This window comes from Octopus bimaculoides, chromosome 9 (assembly GCF_046866305.1).
Source record: "Octopus bimaculoides isolate indiv1 chromosome 9, ASM4686630v1, whole genome shotgun sequence".
Lineage (NCBI taxonomy): Eukaryota > Metazoa > Mollusca > Cephalopoda > Octopoda > Octopodidae > Octopus > Octopus bimaculoides.
In genome coordinates, this window is record NC_142936.1 from 68461478 (window position 1) to 68486329 (window position 24852).

At 35.3% G+C, this 24852-nt stretch overlaps 1 protein-coding gene across 1 annotated transcript in view; it reads right to left on the bottom strand.

Annotated features, from left to right (window-relative positions):
- Positions 1 to 15868: 15868 nt before the first annotated feature.
- LOC106883046 (annexin A7) overlaps positions 15869 to 24852 on the bottom strand; it is a 60310-nt gene continuing 51326 nt past the window's right edge. Inside the window, exons 6-9 of the mRNA XM_014933919.3 lie at positions 21750 to 21898; positions 19492 to 19669; positions 18198 to 18310; positions 15869 to 16303 (exon numbers count right to left, since the gene is read on the bottom strand). Coding sequence (XP_014789405.1) covers positions 16175 to 16303; positions 18198 to 18310; positions 19492 to 19669; positions 21750 to 21898 — 569 coding nt within the window. The 3' untranslated portion in view covers positions 15869 to 16174. The remainder of the gene's footprint in view (positions 16304 to 18197; positions 18311 to 19491; positions 19670 to 21749; positions 21899 to 24852) is intronic.

The following is a 24852-nucleotide window of genomic DNA, read 5'->3' on the forward strand; positions in this document are numbered from 1 at the left end:
ACTGGTTCTTGTGTGGGTAGCACATGAGATGCACCATTTTGAGCATGGCTGTTGCCAGTACCGCCTGACTGGCTCCCGTAGGATTTTCGAGCGAGATCGTTGCCAGTGCCCCTGGACTGGCTTGTGCGGGTGGCACATAAAAGACACCATTTCGAGCATGGCCGTTTTCGTGCGGGTGACACGTAAAAGCACCCACTACACTCTCTGAGTGGTTGGCGTTAGGAAGGGCATCCAGCTGTAGAAACTCTGCCAAATTAGATTGGAGCCTGGTGTTGCCATCCGGTTTCACCAGTCCTCAGTCAAATCGTCCAACCCATGCTAGCATGGAAAGCGGACGTTAAACGATGATGATGATATATACACACACACACATATTATATAGTGTAAACAGATAGCGGTTGTAATAACCGACTAAGGGATAAAAAATCCATATGTACTATTGGTATCCCTTACCCGTATTATCCCCGGGCATTGGTGTGCAGGCACACTCTGCTCATAGAGTGCAGGTAACAACAGGATAAACAAGAGTTTATCAGGATTTGTATTTATTTATATTTATATATACACACACACGTATAAAAAAAGTTCTTTCTAGCATAAACTGTTCCCCAATGATCCATAGTGATTATGCATCCAATTACACTTGTTGCATACGATGCAGGATTCCAAACAATCACAAAGGTGAAACATATGTAGGAACAAATGACATAAACCTGTGTTTATTATAATTTCTCCTACATTTGCTTTGTATATCATAACTAGTAATATTATTAAGTATAGTTGTTACTTAATCATTATACTGGATCAGGATAATCTATGTGGAACTCTAAACTCAACAGTAGCAGTGGTACATCATTTTGTACATGTAACATACTAGTATATTTGATAGACTCTCCTGTCAAAGGTAACATGAGTGTCCAGTGAGAATACAAACAAAAAAAAAATCCAACCAGGAATCATGTAATAACAGCAGAAACTGAAAAACAAACAAGCTGGTTTTGCCAGAAAACTATACCGATATACAAATAGTCAATTAACAATTTAATCACACTACTATCACTACTATTCACCAATGTTTGCAGTTATATCACTTCACCTGGAGACTTCTCATGAACATGACTTATTAAACCAGCATGTAACCTAATTGAAAAATCACAATGTGTACAATGGAGGTTTGTTAGAAGACTTATTCTGTTGGTCTATTTTCCTGTTACTGATCTTGATGAAACACACTTCAGGTTTGGAAATTTTGAAACTGGAGAACACACTCCTCCAGTCTGTGTATGTGTGTACATACACACACACATATGTATGACTGTGTATATATATATATATATATATATATACACACACACACGCATGTACACATATATACATATATGTATGTATATGTGTGTGAGTTTGTATTTCTCTTGTTTTCGTGTGTGTTCATTGGTTTGTAAGCAATGTATGTCTTCACTGACTGAAGTTTGCTTGCTGTCCAGCACAAAAGCACATCCTCACTTCTTGACATGTTGGGCTATCTTTGTAAACAAAAAGCTCCTTAATATGGTGCCATTTGTTTCCATTTCTCTGCATAAAACCTGTCTGGGTTACTTATTGTTTGATACACTGGCAGATCATTACCTTGCTCAGAAACAATTGGAAGTCGGTGACAATATAGGCATTTGGCCTTAGAAAATTCTGCCTCAATGTACACTCATCTAACCTGTACAAGCATGGAAAAGTAGACATTAAAATGATGATGGTGATGAATTCAGCTGCTGTGTGGATCTAATATAACCGTCCATACAGATTTATAAACCAAATAACTCCCTTCAAGGAATGTTAATCTATGAAAATAAGTTTCTTGGTACAGTAATAATTGTGACTAACTAAGATAAATAACATGGTAGTTAATTATATTACACTGTGTAACATTTTTTTTTTGTTTGTTTTGTCTTTGTTATTTCTTATTTGCTTCTATCTGGAAATCAAAGGAAATGATTGCTATTTCCTTTAAACTTTGCTTTTGTGACCTAGACATCAATGTTTTGAAACTAACCTATTTTCCAATACATTTCAGACAGACTCAGCACTGAGTTGCTGAAGCAGAAATATCATTACAGCAAATATTCTGCTCAGTACCACAGATTTGCTTGTCAGTTGCATGACCTTAACCACTTGAGCATATCCCTTAGTGGCTGACAATGTGTATCTCTGATCATGAGCAGGAGTTGTGAGGGAGCATCATAATCATATGTTGAGAGGGATTCTTTGGTGTTTGAATAAATGTGGACTCCCCATTTGTAAATGATAGATGAGGGTTTAGCAATTTCTTGCCAAGCAACCTGTACAGATGATTTATTTATAGTCATCAAATGTTTGTGCTGTACATGATCTCACTCCCCTTCCATCATGTCAGCATTGATTGTACAGGGGTAACAGTGTGCCACACATCAGATGTCAAAATGATTGCTGGCATGGATTTTCAGCCAGTTGTTGTCTGTAAACTGATTCCTTAGGTTAGGAAACACCTTATTCATTAATTCCTTTAAATCAGATACCATATGTCCAAAAGGCCAGCTTACCTGGAAGGAAAATGAATGGGTTATTTCCTTTGGCTCTCAAAGGAAAATATATTGATTATATATGTAGACCCCTTCTAGGGGCCCTGGCCATCCCATTATAAATTTTTATTAAACTTCATTGAGCATAGTAACAAACTGGATGTTACATGAACATGTTTGCAAAGTTTCACGAAAATGTGTTAATGGCTGTAAATAGCAGCTTGACACAGACAACTTGCATTTATATATGTATAGATGTGATCTGAGAGATGGAAATGGTGAACCGGTTCACCATTACCATCTCTCAAGCTTGCTGAATCTTCTCGTCAGTGGTGGAGGTTGACAGGTGTCCTGCTCCCTGTCTGTGTGTCAGGCTAATCCAGCCACTTTTAAACTTCTCTGTCCACTCATACATACTTCTACATGGTAGTGCACTGTCCCTGTACTGTGCTAAAAGCCTCCAATGAATTTTAGCACCTGACACACCTGATACACCTTCTCACCAGAGAAATCAGATCACTGCTCTTTGTTCTTCTTTGGTGCACATTGCTAGTGGAGCAGCCATGCTTACACTCTAAAGCTAGAAAGAAAAATGGTGCAATCAGACTCAAACTTCGATCACGTGACCACAATAGTACAAACTATAAACATACATGCACAGAAGTCAGTGTAACAATAATAAAAATATGTTATTGTGAAAGGGCAGATAATTTTTGACTTCCCCTCTTATATATATGTGTGTGTGTGTGTGTGTATATATATATATATATATATATATATATCTATATATATATAGGTGCAGGAGTGACTGTGTGGTAAGTAGCTTGCTTACCAACTACATGATTCCAGGTTCAGTCCACCTGCGTAGTGGGACCTTGTGCAAGTGTCGGATCTATTTCAAAACGGGGGCACCAGTTTTCATTTATGTTTCATGTAGTGTTTTTGGTACCGAAAGACTTTCAAACTTCGTATACTTATCTATTTTGTGTTATAGAACAGAAAAAATTTTTTGTATTCGAATTTATTTCATGTAAAAAATTGTCTTATTTCGATAATTTCTACTAATCACTGACGTCTATTCAGTTGAAAACAGTTAGCGCTGTAACGGTGTATATCGTATTAATCCCCTAACCCTAACTAGACTGTTAACCCTAACCCTAACTCTAGAATCCGAACTCTAAAATTGTTACGCACATAGATACGCACATAGATACGCACAGCGTAATTTATTATATAACCAATATATGCGTATAAATTACGATTAAACCTGATGAAATATGTCACAGGGAATAACATTTTTATGACCGCCCAGCAGTAACTCTATTCAGCTGAACAGACGTCAGTGATTGGTTGAAATTACAGAAATACAACAACTTTAACATGGAATAACTTGCGATGTACGTTTTTTTGTTAAGAAGACTAAGAGTAAAAGATATTTTATATGACACATTCTACCAGTGTCCCAAGTTTCAAAGTGTTTCGTTAAGAAAATACTGGTGCCCCCGTTTTGAAATAGATCCCAAGTGTCTTCTACTATAGCCTTGGGCTTAGATTTGGTAGACGGAAACTGAAAGAAGCCCATTGTATATATATATATATATATATATATATATATATATATATATTATGATTCACATTATAGAATTTAAAATATACTTGCCTAAATAAAGGGTTAGTTATCAGATGTTTCACATGATGTGGGCCAAGAATAACAACCATGACTGAGGAAATAAATTAATTTTTTCGTTAATGTAATGACATGGCATGGTGTGGTAGTGTTTTTTCTTTCTTTTTTTTTTTCTATTTTATTGCTGATACTATCTGTTGGCTACATCTTGGTTTCCTTCATCTTCAGGGAAAACCATGTCAGGCAACAAGGAAATATTACCTAGTTTGGAAGCAGAAAGGTCATCCTGCCATAGAAAATTTGCCTCAACAAATTCTGTCTGACAAGGGATAATATGGGAAAGTAATAATAGGGTATCCTGATAATAGGAATGATAGGGTGTGTTGGTAGAGGTGATGGTAGCAGTGGCAGAAAGGGAAGGTGGAAAGCAGCAGTGGTGGTAGTGTTGGTGTTGGTGGTCATGGTGGTTTTAGTGTTCATGATGGTGATGGTGATAGTGATGTTAATGGGGTATGCTGATGATGATAGGGTGAGATGGCGGCTGTGGTGGTGAAATCAGATTGAATAATACAGCTATAATTTAAGTTGCTTACAACCCAAGCCACACTACCAATTTCTCTTTGAGCCAGAGCTAATTCAAAAATGAGAAAACATTGTGTCACATTTACTTCACAAGAGCGAGTGAACTTTTCACACTCTCCCATTAAGTGTTTCATGTTGTAGTGGGTAACACAGAGAGCTAGCACTGACATACAAATAACATTGGTTATGTTCTCTTAATAAATTACTTCACTGATTATTTTGTTGGGTAAAGGCTGCAGAGGGGAAAAAGTCAGTGTTTGACATTTCAAGTTCAGTAGACAGAAGAGCTGCTAACATAGTTTTATTTTTATTTTCATGTTGAGGGATATTTTTATGTCAAAATTCTGCATCTTTTTTTTTTTTTTTGCTGACATTGCTATATCTTGAAATTTGAGTTGATAAACTAATTAACCCTTTTGATACTAATCTGCTCTGGTTCTATGGCATGTGGCAAAAAGACCTCCCAGATTCATCAGTTTTCATAAATGTTTCAACAGCTAACACGAAGTGTGCACTGGTTCAAACCATAATTGTAACAGGAAAAAAAAAAAGTAAATCGTAAAACATCAGCTGAAAACATCATTACTGCCTGCCTAACTGTACAAGTGTCACATCAAAGGTCAAGTAAAATATGGAATGTTTTGCTGCTGCACTCTGTGCAATACAACTTCCTGTTTTAAAAGTATAGCTGTATGGTTAAGATGCTTACTTATGAAGCATGTGGTCTTTGGTTCAGTCCTATTGTACAACACATTGGGCAAGTGACTTCTATTTGAAGTTGTAGAAATGTCTTCTGCTACTTTGAGTAAAAACAAAGCCTTGAGAGTAGATTTTGTAGACAGAAAGAAGCCTGTTGTTGTCATTGTGTGTGTGTGTGTGTGTGTGTGTGTGCGTGTGTGTGCATCAATGTATGTATATGTATAAATGTGTGTGTGTGTGTGTGTGTGTGTGGTTAAATAGCTTGTTGTTGGCAGGCTATTTTACAATAGAATGTCTTATATAAATTTTTATTTATTCCATGTCAGAGCAGGCCTTCCCTGACAGATAGACCTCTTAATCAGGACAGATTTGTGCAATTTTTCAGAAAAATACTTCGTTGAGAATTTTTCTCCTTTTTTAATTATTTACTTGTCTGTTCAACCGTTTCACATGACTTTATTCATTAAAACTTCAGAAGTTCTTCCAACTTAGGTTATTGCAATGATTTGCTTTTGTTTGTTTATTAAAAATTCCTCCTCTTAATGATTTTACTTTCATTTCGTGATAGACAGCTATCATGCAGAAAATACCAGCTTCCAAATCCTGTTTTCTCATTAGGTAAAGTTGATTAAACTTTAAACCTCAGTAACATTTTTCTGCAACTTTTCTGGAACAAATGAATAGCAAAATCAGATTCAACACGGAAAATTATTTCAATGTACCAAATTTGGAAATTTTGACGTAATTTTAAAATCTCACAATATGTGACAGCAACAGGGAAGACCCTACAAAAGTAGAGACAGACAGTTATAGGACGTCTCACACAGATACACACACACACACACACATTTACACAAGTAATCACGAGTTTAAAACGGTGTATAGTAGACATGTGTATGTATGTATATGTATGTGTGTGTGTGAGTGTTTTTTTGTGAGGGACAGCAAAAAAGCCACCCACCCTCTCTCTCCTTAAAGCTATGTATTCCTCACATGTGTGTGTGTGTGTGTGTGTGTGTGTTGTATCTATTTATTTATAAAAGTATGTATGCAGCATTGCGTGTATATGACAGCTATAGTAATGTTATCATTCCATTGCCACCACTGTTCTCGTCTTCACTGATATAAGTCACCCTCTCTCTGTTGCTACCTTTCCTTCAGTCTAATACTTTTTGCAACCTTCTCATTTTATCATATATAATTCGCTCAACGCCCCTGGGGATCACATTATAGATTTTTATTGAAACCCAATTAGCCTATTATTGAACTGAATGTTAGTGTAACTTGTATGCAAAGTTTTGTGAATATTTGTTTGCTGGTTTAGGCACTAAGATAGTAACAGACAGACAGACAAATTGCCATTTATATATATAGATATGTGTGCACATGTATATATATATGTTTGTTTGTGTGTCTGTGTTTGTCCCTGACCACCACTTGACAACTGGTGTTGGTTTGTTTACATCCTAGTAACTTAACAGTTCAGCAAAAAATACTAATAGAATAAATGTGAAACTTCAAAAAAATAAGTACTAGCATTTTGTTCAGCAAAAACCCTTGACTGAGAACAAGTAGAAAATAAGAGATAAGTAAAAATCTATCAAAATTTCATGTTGGTTTATGTTCCAAACACTAGTTTAATAATGATAAAATTATTTTACTAAATTCGCCATTATTTTCAAATTTAATACAAAGATAGAGTATTTAAACAGAGATATGGTAAAAAAAAGGACTAAAGTGATCTTCCATAGATTTCCATGACAAATTTGTGATTTATATTCCAAACACTAGTTTAATAGCAATGTTATTTTTCTAAATACTTCATTATTTTCAAAATCAATGAAAATTAATCAAAACAAAAGCAGTGTATTTCAACAGAAATATGGTAACAAAAAGGTTAAAGTGAACTAAATTAAAGCTATCTATCAAAATTCCAACATACTGAAAATTTAGAAATAGCAGTCAACTACTAATTCTAACTACAATTTTTTCTCCAACGGATGGCGATATTTATGGCACACAGAACAAAACAGAAGAGAAAATAAACGAAAACAAACCTGCCGTTAGTTAATCATGTACAACGTTTCGTGATTAGAATATATAATTTTTCGCCATCCGTTGGAGAAAAAATTGTAGTTAGAATTAGTAGTTCTTTGACTGCTATTTCTAAATTTTCAGTATGTTGGTGAAGCAACTCATGCTGATCCCTATATGTTTATAATTATAAATGGTTTACCGATAAAGGTTTTTTTGCATACTGAACTACTTGACAAAATTGTTAATTATTAATTTTATTAACTAATTGGCAATTCCCTGCCCTATATCTATATCAAAATTCCATGTAGATTTATATTCCAAATACTAGTTTAATGGCAACAATGTTATTTTTCTAAATTCTTCATTATTTTCAAAATTGGTCAAAACAAAGGCAGTGTATTTCAACAGAAATATGGTACCAAAATGGTTAAAACAATAGTTTAGAGATTGTTCTACCTCTTACGTCCTATAAAACTTGTTATTTTTTCATTCCTCTTTCAAATAATTGCTTTCTTAGATATTTCAGCAAATAATTTGTTTAGCCTTCATTTTAAAACTTGAACTATGATCTTTGGCTTTTATTCATGGTAATACAAGACTTTCCTAACTTAAATGTACTCTTCAGTTTAAATTTGACCTATGAGGAATTGAAAATATATACTCGTAACATTGTTTATTTATCAAATCTGTTTTATTTACATTTAATATAACATTTAACCCTCTATCTGTATTCCTCTGTTATACTCTAACCTCTCAACTGGCACAAAGTTTTCTCCCTCTCCCAGCTGAGAGATCTTTGTTTTGCAAATTACTTGGCAGCCCCACAGGTGCAGGTGCCACATAAAAGGTACCAGTGCTGGTGCCACATAGAAAAGTACTCAGTAGACTCTGTAAAGTGGTTGGCATTAGGAAGAGCATCCAGCTGAAGAAACCATGCCAAACCAGATAATAAAGCCTGGTGCAGCTCTCTGGCTTGCTAGCTCCTATAAAACCATTTAACCTATGCCAGCATGGAAGATGGAGATTAAATGATGATGATGATTATGATAAAGATTTAGTCTCTGTAAAATGAAATAATTGATCTATGACTGATAGTGCCATTCTCAAATTGATATCAAATTGAATGAGTTCAGTGATCATGATAGCCTCTCAATTAGAAAATAATGTTGGGTGGCCACTATTCCTATACTTGGAGTCTCCTCTCAATACAATACCAGGCCATTGTAAGGTTAAACCCCTAATCTCTTCTTCTGTGGCACATGATACAATGCTCCATCTAGCAGTAGGAATTGAACCTGTGACTTTATGATTGTGAGCCCAAAATTCCTAACCACTGAACTACAACATACTCTAACCACTACACATTGGAACTTCAAAGTACAGTACGAGTCTAATTATTCATACTATAATGAACATAGACTGAACTGAGTCAATATATGCTATCAAATGTTTGACATTTGATAGCATATATTAAATTCCATGAAGAACATGTAAAGTATTTTTTTTATGGTAAAAATCTGTGCTGATTTGAATTTGTATGTTGTGTAAAATCACTTTACATGTTCAAGGAATTTAATATACACTATCAAATGTCAAGAATGTAATGGGCTTCTTTCAGTTTCTTTCTCCCAAATTCACACACAAGGCTTTGGTTGACATGGGACTTTAGTAGGAGACACTTGCCCAAGGTGAAACACAATAGGATTGAACCTGAAACCATATGGTTTGGACACAAACTTCTTACCATTTCCCACAGTCAAAGCTAGACTGAGGATTTACCTCATCTTATTTCAACTCTAGAGGGATTTCTATCATTTGAAAATTATTTATGCAGTATAAAAGCTCGAAATCTTTTTTCTTTTTTTTTTTTTATCTCAATATTTCATTAGAAAAGAAAATATGCTCACCCACATACACAATTATCATCATCATCATCATTGTCAATATTTTTATGCCCATTTTTCAATGATGGCATGGGTTTGTCAAAACATATTGAGGCACATGTTCTACAGCTGGATGCTTTTACTGTCACCTAGTACCACTTGTTTTTTCATTTAAGATATGTTTCATTCTACTGGTGGACACATTACCACGGAACTAAGGAATGTTTGTTCACTGGAGATTGCGAACAATGTATGTGTGTACATTTTGGTATATATGTATATTACTGAGAACAAATATCTACTTGCATACTATATTGCTTATATATGTCACTTAATTTCTTCTCTTGAATGTGTGTTACAAGTTGGTATAAAAAGAATGAATATTTAAGATTCCAAATCTATATTTCTGGGGTGAAAATGTCTTAGAGAGGGATAGCCTCTGACAAGAGTTTTCCTATAGTCAGGCTATGGTATACTAATTACATGTGGATGTTAATAATACAAGTTCTAATTAAAGTCCTGCTCTGTCCTCTTTCTCTTTACATATATATATGAATATATGCCTCTGTGTGTGTGTGTGTATAAATATGTACATAAATATGTGGTGTATATATACATAGATATGAATACATACACACATATATATATGTATACATGTGTGTGTGTGTCTCTGTGTATATATATATATATATATATATATATATATATATATTAAAAAATAGAAGAGACATACATACATACATAGACAGACAAACAGACAGTCATACAGACAGGCAGACATAAAGACATGGACAACAATTCTTACCCTTACAACTGAGAACAGAATAATTGTTTCTGATAGTATAGGCATTTCAAAGGGAATATTCTAAGGAGATAGTCTTTCTGTACTTCTTTTCATTTTGGCACTGAATCCATTATTGTTCCTACTGCAGAAAACAAATGGTTACATGCTAGGATCTTCAACTGCTAAAAATAACAATGTAACTCATCATTTCTTTGTAGACAACCTGAAGATTTATGTTAAAAGAGTTAACAATACCAAAAAACAACTGGAATTAATAACAACATTTTCAGCTGATATTGGCGTTAGGAAGGGCATCCAGCTGTAGAAACTCTGCCAAATCAGATTGGAGCCTGGTGTAGCCATCTGGTTTCACCAGTCCTCAGTCAAATCGTCCAACCCATGCTAGCATGGAAAGTGGACGTTAAACGATGATGATGATGATGATGATGATAGGCATGTAATTTGGCCAAAAGAAATGTTCATATTTGGTTATAGAATGAGGAAAGTCAGTCCCCCAAACCCAAAAGCCATGCAACAACAGTCTCTCTGTCTCCCCCATTCCACACAAAGAATGTTACAAGTACCTAAGTACAGACGAAAATGTATCATATGAAGGCACTGTGAATAAAGATAGAGTGACCCTAGAATATTACACCAGACTTCGGAAAATACGAGAGCCGGAACTCTCCTCTTACAAAACAATATCCCACAATGCATTTGCAGTATTAGTGCTGATCTCAACATTTGGGATACTTGATTGGACTGTAGAGGAAATCCACTCCATAGATATCAAAACCCACAAAATCCTGACAACTGGGAACATCCTCAGAAACAGTAAAATTTCTAAGAAGAAATGAAGGTGGTAGAGGCCCGAGATCAGTGCAGACAGCCTTTGATTGCCATATGATATCACTCAAGCAGCACCTGCTAAACAACAGCAGCAAAAATAAATATAATAACGCAGTGCCGAAAAGTGAAGTGAGCAACATTGTACAAGTTGGCAGTGAACTCCTCAAGAAACACTCTCTTCCTGATGATCTCCTATACAGCCCCAAAACAGCTGGTTTCTCTTACCTCAGAGAAGACCTGGATGGAAAGCACTCAGCATGCAAAAAAAAGATCATGCATGGGTGTGTTGCTCGGAAACTTGAAGAAGACAGTAGAATTGACATGAAGCACAGCCTCTCTTGAACACAAGATCACTACACCATATCACACTTTGAAAGCTATGTGTTTGCAATCTAGGAACAGAAGATTGCTACAAAGTACCAGGTGAACAAGAGAGACAGAGACGCTCTTGTAATCCCAAGGTGCAACCACATGTGTAGGCTATGTCATGTTTCTGTGGAAAACATTACACAAGTGATTAGCAGCTGTCCCAAAATGTTGTCACAGTACTACCTCCCTATGTGGCATGATGTTGCTAAAACAAATTAACAATACTATTCGCAAAAAAGACTATCCTGAAATAAACTTAGAAAATCCTTCTGTTATGGAATATATTCATAAACATCAACTCAAGGAATACTGGTGGAATATTCCCATCAAAACTTCTGTCAAATGTAAGCGTAACAGGCCGGATATTGTTGTTTGGGATAGAGGGGCAAAAGTATGTATCATCATAGAGGTCAGCTGCTCTACAGATATAAATATCTCTTTGAAAATCAAAGAAAAAGAGGATATCTATAGACAACTGCTTCGAAATCTCCAGCTTGTATATCCAGACTATGAATACATATTCATACCAATTATAATTGGAGCGCTGGGTTTTGTTAGTAAATACTTAAAGGAGAACCTGGATAAACTGGCATTTTCAGGAAGAGAAAATTGACTGGCTGATTTGTACTTCTGACACTTTCCTGAGGTATAGCAAGGAGCCGAATCCAAATGTAACACATCTTGCTTTCCAGCAGCAACCATCTATAACCAGGGTTTGACCACAGTCTTCAGCAGTTTCACACAGTTGTCTGAATTGAGCCTAAGGCCCAGTTGTGAGGTGGCATGACATCACCCTCACTGAAGACACTCAAAAACCATCACATTCTTGGGGAACTTGGTTTCCATGATGTCCATGTCATATCTTACAGTCTTTACAATGTTCACAGGGCAATGAGCAGCAGTCATGATGTTGGCATTCTAATACCTGGTACCTCTCTTTTCCAGTATTCAGATGGCTTCCAGTCCTCCAGATCAGTTAACTTTTTCTCAGCTACATCTTTATTCTCTCCAACACCATTAACTGTTTACTTATATATATATATACTAACGATGAGCAAGTTAGGCAAGTCATTTTACACTGAATATTAAATAACATTTAATACAAAAAAAGTACGTATGTATGCATATAAAACAGTCCAATATACACAGAATATTAACTCTAACCCTAAAATCTATTTTCTCCTCCCACTACTCTCTATCTAAACACTTCCTAATACACTTAGTTCTCCACAAAATCATTCGATCTTTAAACTCCATCCTGTCAACACCTCAAATGTAAAATTCTTCCCTGAAGATAGAGGTAGTGTTATCCAATAATAGAACCAGGTAACTATCATTATTCCAGACCACCAAGCCCCCAAAAACAGCTGCTAAACTCATAAAACCCAACCCATTTAACTCTTGGTATCATTCATATTCCGTGTAAGTCAGACTATTTTATATGTATACATATGTACATTTTTTGTATCAAATGTATTTAATATTCTGTGTAAATCAACTTGCCTTATTTGCTTGTCCTTAAATTTACTCCTCTACCTGCTCAAGCTCAAATCTCTTGAGCACTACGAAGTGTATTCTATAAAGACAATACCTGTCTCTAATATATATATATATATATATATACACACACACACACACACACACACGTATACATACAGTTGTGGCTGTATGGTTAAGAACTTCACTTCTCTACCCCATGATTTCTGGTTCTATCCTACTGTGTGGCACCTTGAGCAAGTATCTTTCACTAGACCCCTGAGTTGACCAAACTCTTGTGAGTTTGGTAGACAGAAACTGAAAAATAAAGTCATTTACATATATCTATATATAATACATACGTGTGCATATATATATATATATATATATATATATACACACACACACTCACACACATCTACACTCATATGTGTATAGTGGTTGGACAAATAATGGAAACACCACTTATTATTTAACTATTTTTCTGTTGACAATATAAGAAATTGAAAACTGTTCAAGTTTGTACATATGTATTCATTATATTTCATGATATAGCCTTGCCTTCATGGTTTGCAAATATTTATATTTAGATAAGTTAAAATGCACGACCTATCTAATTTCCAGAGAGGAAAAATTGTTGGAGCATGGATGGTTGGAGCTTCAGTCATTAAAATTGCTGAACTGTTTAATGTTCTGAGAGGTACAGTCTCTAAAATCATGTTGGTATTTCAAAACCAAGGTAAAACTAGCTCTAGTGAGCATAATTCTGGCAAAGCTCTGAGAGAGACCACGGAATAATAAAACCATCAAACTATGACAGCAGAGCTATACCAGAACCTTGGCAACTTCATGTCAGCTAAAGCTGTTTGTTGTGAGCTCCATAAAGCTGAATATCATGGGTGGGTTGCAACTGCTAAACTTCTTTTGTCCCCCATCAACATTGATAATTAAAAACAAACGGTGTCTAGACTACCAGAAGTGGTCAATGTCTCGATGGAACTATGTCATTAGTGCTGATGTATCCTCATTCACTATTTTTCCCACTTTATGGCAAGTTTATGAGTGAAGACAGTCTAAAGAAGCCTTCAATCTAGACTTTTTAGCCTCTACCATGAAGTATGAAAGTGGATCTGTGATGATTTGGGCAGCCATTCCACAGAATTCTCTTGGCCCTTTAATTATTCTACATGGCAGAGTTAACGCCAAGGATTGTCTGAGTATTTTGACTGATTATGTCCATTGTATTGTGATGGTGCATGGCTTAGTGGTTAGGGTAATCAGCTCACGATCATAAGGTTGTGAATTCAATTCCTGGTGGTGCATTGTATCCTTGAACAAGACACTTTATTTCACATCACTCCAGTCCACTCAGCTGGCAAAAATGAGTTGTACCTGTAATTCAAAAGGCTGACCATGTCACATTCTGTGTCATGCTCAAATCTCCCTAAGAACTACGTTAAGGGTACACATGTCTGTGGAGTATTCAGTCATTTGTATGCTTATTTCATGAGCAGGCTGTTCTGTTGATCAGATCAACTAGAACCCTATCATTGTAACCAACAGAGTGCCAGTTTTATTTTGTTCATTGTATGGACCAACTGTCATAACCGACAGAGGGACAGTTTTTTGTTTGTTTTGGTTTGTTCATTGTACAGTACAAACACTGTCTTTTCCTGAAAGTCATGCTGAATCTTCCTGAGAACTATGTTAAGGGCATATGTGTCTGTGGAATACTCAGCTACTTGCATGTTAATTTCACGAACAGGCTGTTCCGTTGATTGGATCAACTGGAACCCTTATCATTGTAACTGAAAAAGTGCCAATTTATTTTGTTCATTGTTTTTTTCTGATGGTACTGCAATCTATCAGGACAATAATGCACCAATTCACAAGGCTAATGTCATTCAAAATCGGTACAAAGAGCACAAAAGTGAATTAAACTACTTGGATTGGTCCCCATGATCAATAGAATCTAATATTTATGGTGCATTTTGGAGCAGCAAGCAAGGAACTACTTCCCTCTGCCATCATCACTGAAAGAGCTAATACTGGTTTTACTTGAAGAATGGCTAAAAATTCCTCTAAGAACCATTCAGAACCTGGTCAACTGCTCAATACATTAAAGCTATAATTGATGTCAAATATAGATCAACTTTGTATTAAATAAAACTTCCATTCAACAAAGTGTTTCTATTATTTTGTCCAGCACCTGCACGTGTATGTATACAGGGTTGGCCAAAAGTCACTCGACAGTAAATCAAAATTCCATAAATACTACCTGTAATTCTGTATTGATTCAAATAGAAAAATGTGTTGCCCAAGAAGGACTTCAGTTTGAACAATTTTCGTGATGTTTCATATTTAGATGCTTTTATTAAATTCATTCAGTTGTTAAACATAAAGAAATCTTGGAATTAAATGGTTTTGATTTACTGTCAGGTGACTTTTGGCCAGCCCTGTATATTAATGTGTGTGTGTGTGTGTGTTTACATCTGTGTTCACTTGTACAAGAGTTGTTGCAATGCTTGAGCAATGTTGCTTGTTGGCACTTTCCCTGCCAATAAATCATCTGCTTGCTCAGTACTTTCAAAGCTGTTGTGTGGAATAAGAGATCCACAACTTGAAAAACAGGTAAGGGTTAGCATCAAGAAGGATATGTGACTGTAAACCAATGCCTTGGAAACATAATCATCTAACCCATGCCAGCATGGAAAAACTGACATAAAATTGAACAAATGAACAAATATATGTGTAATTTGTATGTATAGTGTGTGTGCCTCTGTGTGTTTCGCATGGAACTTGTTTAAGTAAAATGGGAACATTATGTTGACAGCCCCAGCAATTCTGGGTTTTTAAAGGCAAATGGAATAGAAAATCCCTTAATTAAAAATAAAGGTTTAATGACGGGAAGTGCATCTATTTGTAAAATAATCCATAATAATAAGTATTTGCTCAACCCATACTAGCATGGAAAACATGTAAAATGATCAAATGAAGAAACAACAATAAACAATAAGCTAAATGAATGATTTATTGAAATATTTCTATAAATTTGAAGTAATGGTTCAATTAATATTCAGTAAATGCAATAGAATCTTCAAAAAGATAGGAAATTTTAAAGTAAAGTTACTTAATAATGATAATGAGATGGAAATATAACGAGAGAGAGAGAGAGATAAAATATTTCAATATGTCAGCAGTGATAATTCGAAATTTGGAACAGCTGTTAGCAAAGAGATATTGACTATCAGTGGTTATATGAAATCATCTACATTTTGATAGATTTAGGTAGATGTAGATATAAAAGGGTGAATTTATTTTACTTTGGTTCACCAATAAGAGACAAGAGAACTTTCTTGTAATCACCACTGCAGTCACCTTTGATGAAGCTGCCTAAAGTTTTACCTAAAACTTCATTGAACTTTTCCTTAATCTGGACCATGTCAATCTGAAATAAAGAGATGAAAATTAAATATGTAGTAAAAAAAAAAAAATAACAGACATGTATACTAAGGTATCTTAAACGACAAATATATTAAGTACATTAACAGCATGTATTTCTTTTACTTGTTTCAGTCATTCGACTGCAGTCATGCTGGAGCATTGCCTAAAAGGGTTCTTTAGCCAAAGAAATAGACCTCAGGACTTATTCTTTGTAAGCCTAGTCTTATTCTATAGGTCTCTTTTGGAGTGTAAAGTGTAGATATTTATGTTTCTCAAACTTTGAACCTAAGTACAACTATGTTAGGGATGATTACAAGTTTGAGAAATTTAGCACCACATTATGCTTGTGGCCATCTTGTTTGTAATAATTGCTTGTTAAAATAGATAGTCCTACAACATGGCACTTTGAGCAAAATGTCTTCTACTATAGCCTAAGGCCGAGCAAAGACTTGTGACTGGATTTGGTTGACTGTAAGAAGATTGTTGTGTGTGTGTGTGTGTTTCTTTATCCGCCACTACTGCTTGTGTCTGTGTTTGACAACCAGTGTTGGTGTTTTTATGTCCCTGTAACTTAGTGGTTTGGCAAAAGAAACTGATAGAATAAGTACCAAGCTTCAAAAAAAAAAACAAAAAAAATTCTGGGGTCAAAAGTTCAACTAAAATTCTTCAAGGCAGTACCCCAGCATGGTTACAGTCTGAAATAAGTAGACTGAAAGAAGTAAAAGATAATAGATGAAGCCTAAGAAGTGGAGAATTAAGAACTTGAGATGTTCTTTGCTTTTTACCACATTTATTAGCAATATAAATGAAGTGAAATAAAATGGTCACTGAAACCACCAATCACAAGGTTTCATTTATAAATAACTTATTGACTGATTTGTCCCTTAAACTTCATAGCTCATTCAGGTCTCTCTCATACAGACTTTGTAGCAAAACATTTTTAAATCAATAGAAGCCATTCAAATTAATACTAAATTGTGTTCTTCTAATAATCAGTCATTTTCCATGAAGATTGCTATTTCAAATGGCAAGTGACCAAAGAATACATATTAACCCTTTTGATATCAACCAGCCTGGAACCTCCATTGGTTCTATGATACAAACTTACTGTTTTTAAAGTGATCTAAATTTAAAACTTCCATCAAAACTTCATGTTTAATTTCCAAAGTCAGCTTAATAATGATAAAGTTATTTTACAAAATTATGTATTATTTTCAAAATTAATTGAAACAAAGACATTATATTTCTACAGATATATCATAATAAAAGGGTTAAAGTGAACTGAATTAAAACCATCCATCAACGTTTCATGTTAATTTATGATTGAAACATCAGTTTAATAATGATAATGTTATTTTAGTAAATTCTTCATTATTTTCAAAATTAATTGAAACAAAGACAAAATTGATTGAAACAACAGAAATATGAAAACAAAAGGATTAAATGAATAAATATCAAAATCTACTATAAAAAGCCACAGTAAAAATATTGTATGAAATACTGAAATAATATTACAATTGAAGTTCTATTTTCACATTCTAGGCTTCAGATATGACAATTTTTAAAAAGCTAAAACAGGTAAAAAAAATAAACAGGCATGGCTGTGTGGTAAGAAGCTTGCTTACCAACCACATGGTACCGGGTTCAGACCCACTGCATGGCACCTTGGGCAAGTGTCTTCTACTATAGCCTCAGGCTGACCAAAGCCTTGTGAGTGGATTTGGTAGACAGAAAAAAGTTCAGCAAAGGAGACTGATAGAATAAGTACCAGGCTTACAAAGAATAAGTCCTGGGGTTGATTAGTTTGACTAAAGGCAGTGATCCAGCATGGCCACAATCAAATGAATGAAACAAGTAAAAGAATAAAAGAAACGGAATTTAACAAAACATTTACTAACCTCTGAACGACTGACAATGATACGGATCAAAGTGGAATCATTAGTGCCAGCACCTTTCATGGAGTAATACAGACTTTCAGAAAAGTAAGTGTGCATCTCTCTGATGCTTTTCACTAAAATGGAAAACAAGAAATAGTATTCAATACATTAATTACTCCGGATTCTATGACAGAATTTTGTTTTGACAAAGTTATGGTAAATTTTTGCATGGTTAATGTACATTTGGTTGGACTGATACCACTACATTACAACAGATATTTCTAAATCATCTTAGATTTTGATTTACCCGAGCTCTATGGCATGGTATAGTTTAAACTCATTGTTTCCAAGGCCTCCCTTATTGATCTGTGAGTGTTTCACTATACCCTCCTATTCTCCATTGCCTTTAAAGATATCCACTTTCTTCCAGTTTGTGGATTTCTGGCAAGATCCAGAAAAGTTCTGTGACAACTCAAGTAGTGTGTATGGAACTGACCCAAAAGTATTTAACAGATCAAGCGACACAAGTGCCAAGGAACTTTTCTCCATCTTCGATGTTTGTATGCCATCCTAGGTCACAGTCACATGATCTATACAACCTGACACATTTAAGACTCCAGCTTTCTGCACCATACAATCTACATAACCATGATCTGCCAAAAATTTCATAACTCATTTGGCAAAAATGACAAGGAATATTTTCCCACCCACTTAGAAAGGAAATTGGCCAGAATTGGTTACAAGTTGATGAGTTCTGCTCTTTGAGAAGATGAGTACCTTCTGCTCTTGCCCAATGGCTCATGATCACATATTCTTTCCAAGCTCTTTGGAGAATGAAAAATAATTTGTTGGTCAAACTAGAACACCTTTCATAAACTTTGTAAAGCTTGCTATCTTATCCTGGAATGCACTTCGATTGTGTCTTTTTGATAAAACCCCAGAGTTCTTTCATTTGAAAGTCTCCAATATTAAATTTTGCTCCTAGTGCTGTTGGTTTTGGTATCCCTTGCATTGGTGGTACAGGAGTACCTCAAAGATTGTCACTATAGGTTTGGATAAGTGCAACTCCAGTTCATCCTTGCTACATATCAGGTTACCATTTCTGCTCTCCAGAAACAGACCTACTACAAACTTGAAAGGATTTTCAATAACCTTTTTTTAGCTCAGCCACTTTGGCCTCCTTCTTTCCCTCCTCCTCTCAATATGCACCAGTTGACAGAGGCACTTCTTAATATCATCATAGAGCATAATATACACACACACTTACATATTCACCCATGTGCACACACTTACACACAAATCACAAATATCTTACCAATGGTTAAGTATGCTTTCTGCAAGTCTCCAGAAGTTTCTCGCTGGATGCTATCCATAATATCTCGGTCAGCAATTTTTTCATAGGCAGCAAAAGTAGCAATCAACTGAGGCCTGCTGCGCAAACTCAATACTTTGTTAAATACAGATTCGTCAGTTCCAAATTTACCTTCTCCTGCCTTTAGAAACAAATTAATATATTAACTTTTGTCAACATATTTTTAATTAACAATAGTTCTTACATATAACCTCTCACTTTAGTTCTAACAGAAGTGATTACATTTAGATGATAGATGTTAAACACTTTCATTTCTGCATTTCAAATATCATTCACTGATTACGTGCTTCAATTAATTTTATAAATGATCAAGGATTTAGTTGTGTTTAGTAAAGCTTTATATTTATTTCTGTATAATGCTTAAAATGCACAGAGTTCCTATCTACACTTTTCCAGTATATTAAATATGACTACTTCTCTGGTAGCAGCAGAATTTTGTATTCTTTCTACCAAGTTCAACTTTTGAGCATGCTAGGTCTACTTTTAGACTTTTTCCTTCTAGTCTCTGTTTCCTAAATTCTTTGACTGCTTCACCCATATGAACTAGGCTATCAGCATACAGGATTTTCCAGACAATCTCGAATCCTTCTGTTATGGCCTGGAGAACTACAATAAACAGGAAGAGGAAGAGAACCAAACCCTGATGGCCACCTACATGTACACTAAATTTCTTACTGAACACATTGTTAAATTTTACTTTTATGACCTCACCCTCCTATATGGCTTGTACAGTTCTGACAAGCAATTCACTTATGCCCAGCTTTTTAGCAATGACAACACTAGAGAACATGGTACTCTATCAAAGGGGACCTTCTACCAGTTAATGGATGCTAGATATAGTTGATTTCTCATAACTAAGAACTTCTGTAATTGTTTCATCAAAGAGTATTGGCTGTACTCTATTTTGGCACAAACCCAAATGACATCTCATCTACCTTAATTCTGTACCTAATTAAATATGCTATAATATTTTCTGCTACTTTCATCACATGAATTTGATGCCTCAATAGTTGCTTCTTTCAAGAGCATCTCCTTTGTACTTGTAGTAGTAGACAATATCATTACTACACCAGCTGCCATTCCTCCTGGTACCACTTGTATGGCTATGTGTCCTACTTCAGTACAATATTTTCAGCTTCTCAGTGACTATATATATCTCTGAAAGTCCACATGTCTAATGGTGCCTTCAATCGTATAGTTGTCACTTTTAATAGCAGGTGGCCTCTCTTTCTTCTCAGCCTCAATGAGAACAAATATGTGGCAATTCTGTGTACACTCCCCACTCTGACAACATCCTAATATGCACTAACATTTGAACTAATATGTATTACTTTGCTATCTAGATCACTTCTTGCCTCAGATCCTCTCACCACAGAATGTCAGCACACATCTTATTTTCTGCCTCATTCTTTGCTAAATATATCTCACATCCAGATTCTCTTCTAACTACCTAATATTGTTCCTCACCCCTCATTTCTTGCAGGTTTTAAGATTCTATCTACTCTACCATTCCACCTTCATACCACCTTTCTCTAACCACAAATTTTATCTGTAGTTTACAGCAGGCTGTCTCATAGAAACTCCCAGTTTTCTATTTCCTCCTTTTCCTTCTCATCACAGACACTATCTAACATTTCTTTGAACTTCTATAGTAGGCTGAAAAGCTTTTCAGTTTCTATACTTTCATTTTTCAGATTGTCTGATATCTCTGAGACCATCTAGCCCTCACCTTGGTGTCACTATTCCCTAGTCTATGCCAGGTTACATAATCTTTACTAGGAAAAGACCCAGTGTTCACTGGCAGTTGTCTATCCTGTTTCTTGTTGAGTATAAAGTCAATCAGGTTTGTGTGTTCAACTGGCACTAAGAAGATGGCCGATTTCCTAATGTTAGAGTTGTAAATGGCTAAGTCATTAGCATCAGAGAACTTCAAGCAATGACCTTGATTCCTCTTCATTCTTTGTACCATATTTATAATCACTATGTAACTCAGTAATTATCATGCTATTGTTTAAATTATCCATTAAAGTTACTAGCCACAATAACTAAGTCCTTGTCATCTGCTATTGAGCTGGATATCTTAGAAATAGTTTTTTGCTCTAATAAGAATGAAAATTCAGTTTGACCAATCACTAATGAGAGTTATAAATTAATTATGTAGCAACTACCCAACTAGCAAGTTTGTGAAAACAATTACTTACATCATAAAGTTCTTGAGCATCCTTGTTAGCAAGAGCTGCATCAACATTCATGTCAGTGCTACGGGCACAAGTAGTTTGAGAAACAAGAATGCGTTTCAAATGACCACTGGTCTCAGAAATAATGGCATCTTCCAATTGATCACCATATACTGAAATATAAAATGATATAAAACAGTTACAGCATTGTTGAAATCAAATAATGGGTTTTAAAAAATTACGAAATTTTGTAAAAATTAATTACATATAATGGTCCACATTGACAACTTCACTGTTTTCTTTCTGTAGCTTTTTTTCTAAATAACACCCTTCCTTTACATAAACAGTCTACAATTTCAGGTATTTTGATATAGTTAACCTGTGACACCAATCATTGGTATTGTTTTGATAAAACTATCAAAAACAATAGAACACCTGAATTAATGTCTAACTTTAAAACTATACTTTCTGGCTTGAAATACCAACAGGGTTGGTTTTGCTTTATATTTCTACAGAGTCTATAAAATACTTAAATACTTCTTATACACTGAGAGTTGATTCAATCAACTATATGACTCTGCAACAAATTTCTAAATTTCATACCGAAAAAAAATCTTTATTGGTTAACCCTTGTGAAACCAATCTGTCTGAGATCACTCTGGTTCAAAGATATAAACTTTCTGTTTTAAAATGATTCAAAGTTTCATGTTAATTTGTTTCAAACACCAGCTTAATGTCAACTAAGTTATTTTATTAAATTTTTTTATCATTTTCAAAATTAACCTAAGCAAAGTCTATTTCAATAGAAACAGTCACAAAAGTGTTAACCATTTTTGTACTGATGTTTTAGACTGTCCCTGGTTCTAGGATACAAGCTTCCTATTCTAAATTAAAACCTTCCATCAAAGTTTCTTGTTAATTTATGTTCCAAGCATCATTTCAAAATCATCTGAAACAAAGGTAGCATATATCAACAGAACTATGGTAATAAAGAGGGATAAAGCGATCTAAATTAAAACCTCATGTCAAAATTTCTAGTTAATATATTTTCCTTACACCAGATTAATAATTTTACTCTTTTACTCTTTTATTTGTTTCAGTCATTTGACTGCGGCCATGCTGGAGCACCGCCTTTTAGTCAAGCAAATCGACCCCAGGACTTATTCTTTGTAAGCCTAGTACTTATTTTATCGGTCTCTTTTTGTCGAACCACTAAGTTACGGGGACATAAACACACCAGCATCGGTTGTCAAGCAATGGTGGGGGGGGGGGGAACAAACAGACACACAAACACACACATATATATATATATATATATACATATATACGATGGGCTTCTTTTAGTTTCCGTCTACCAAATCCACTCACAAGGCTTTGTTCAGCCCAAGGCTATAGTGGAAGACACTTGCCCGAGGTGCCACGCAGTGGAACTGAACCCAGAACAATGTGGTTCGTAAGCAAGCTACTTACCACACAGCCACTCCTACATATTCATTATTTTCAAAGTCATTTGAAACAAAGGCAGTGTATTTCAACAGAAATATGGTAAAGAAATGATTAAACAGGTCTAAATGCATACTGAATTAATTTTCCAACATAGTTTTCATTCATAGTTGTTAACATTCCACTTGTCTCCAAGAGCACATAACTGTATGTGTTCAGGGGAAATAAATCCTTTCTACTACAGGCATAAGATCTGAAATTTCGGATGACAGGGACTAGTTGATTACATTGACCCCAGTATACAACTGGTTTGTTTTATCAACCTCAAAAGGATGAAAGGCAAAGTCAACTTCAGCAGAATTTGAACTCAGAATGTAAAACTGGACAAAATACCACTGAGCATTTTGTCTGGCATGATACCAACTCTGCCAGCTCGCCACCTTAAGGGGTGGGGGACATAAATAACCCAACTGCATGACATCTTGAGTAAGTGTCTTTTACTTTACCCAAGACTAGCGAGTGAAATTGGATGGATAGAAACTATGCAGAAGCCTGTTGAATGGATTGTTCCTATCGTTCAAAAATTCTTGGCACACACTGAGTCATGCTAATTCAACCTCAGGAGATTACACTAAAGGTAGACATATGTCTGTGGAATACTCAACCACTTATATGCTAGCTCACTGAGTAAAGAGTTTAGTTGATCAAACAACTGAGTACTCCTTGTTGAAACCAACAGAAATGCAATTAATTTTTGGTTGATTAAATTGAACCAATATATTATTGACTTTTGTGTGTTCCCCCCACCCTCCAACAAGTTAATCTCAGTAGAATAAAAAAGGCAAAGTCAGTACTATGGAGATGATTTCAACTGAGAACATGTTTAGTATTTTAATGTCTGCTACTTGATTGACATTGATGGAAGTCAATTGCCATCATCAACATCATTTAATGCTTGTATTCTGTACTGGTATGGGCTGGACAGTTTAACACTGAGCTCCAATGCCTGCTTTGGTAAGGTTTCTATGGCAGATACCTTTTCTAATGCCAAACACTTTACAGAGTACTGGGGGCTTTCTTCATGGCACTAGTACTCATGAAGTCAACAAATAACTCACAAGAACGGACCCTTCAACCATAGAGAGAGAGGAACATGTCTCCATGTAGAAGAGATAATGGCTACCCCAGCATGGAAGAGAAGAAGGATGGTAAGGATAAGGTGTCAGGACATACCCTGAAGGTACAAGAAGGTGAACAAGGAGAGAAAAGGGACAAAGAATCAAGGAGTGCTATGAGGGTAGGTTGACGAAAGTGTGAAAGGAGAGTGACAGATGGTTAGAAATGAGGATAGAGGTGACTGTAATAAGTGATGAACCTGGGTGGGGGTATGAACAATGGCGAATCTCAGTTTGGTTGAGAAGATAAAGGAAAATAAGAGTGGATCAGGGAAGAGGTGATAGGTCAGAATACATAAAAAAAAAAGGGGACTGAGTGGAGAACAGCAGCATAATAAAAATGAAGATAGATGATCAAAACCTTAATTAACTTTAATCTTCAGATATCACATGCCAGTTTATTCTCAAATATTTTAATCAACTACTGAAAGACTGGAGTTAATTATCTTAGATGTTGTTGTTGGCACTCCGTCGCTTACGATGTCGAGGGTTCCAGTTGATCCGATCAA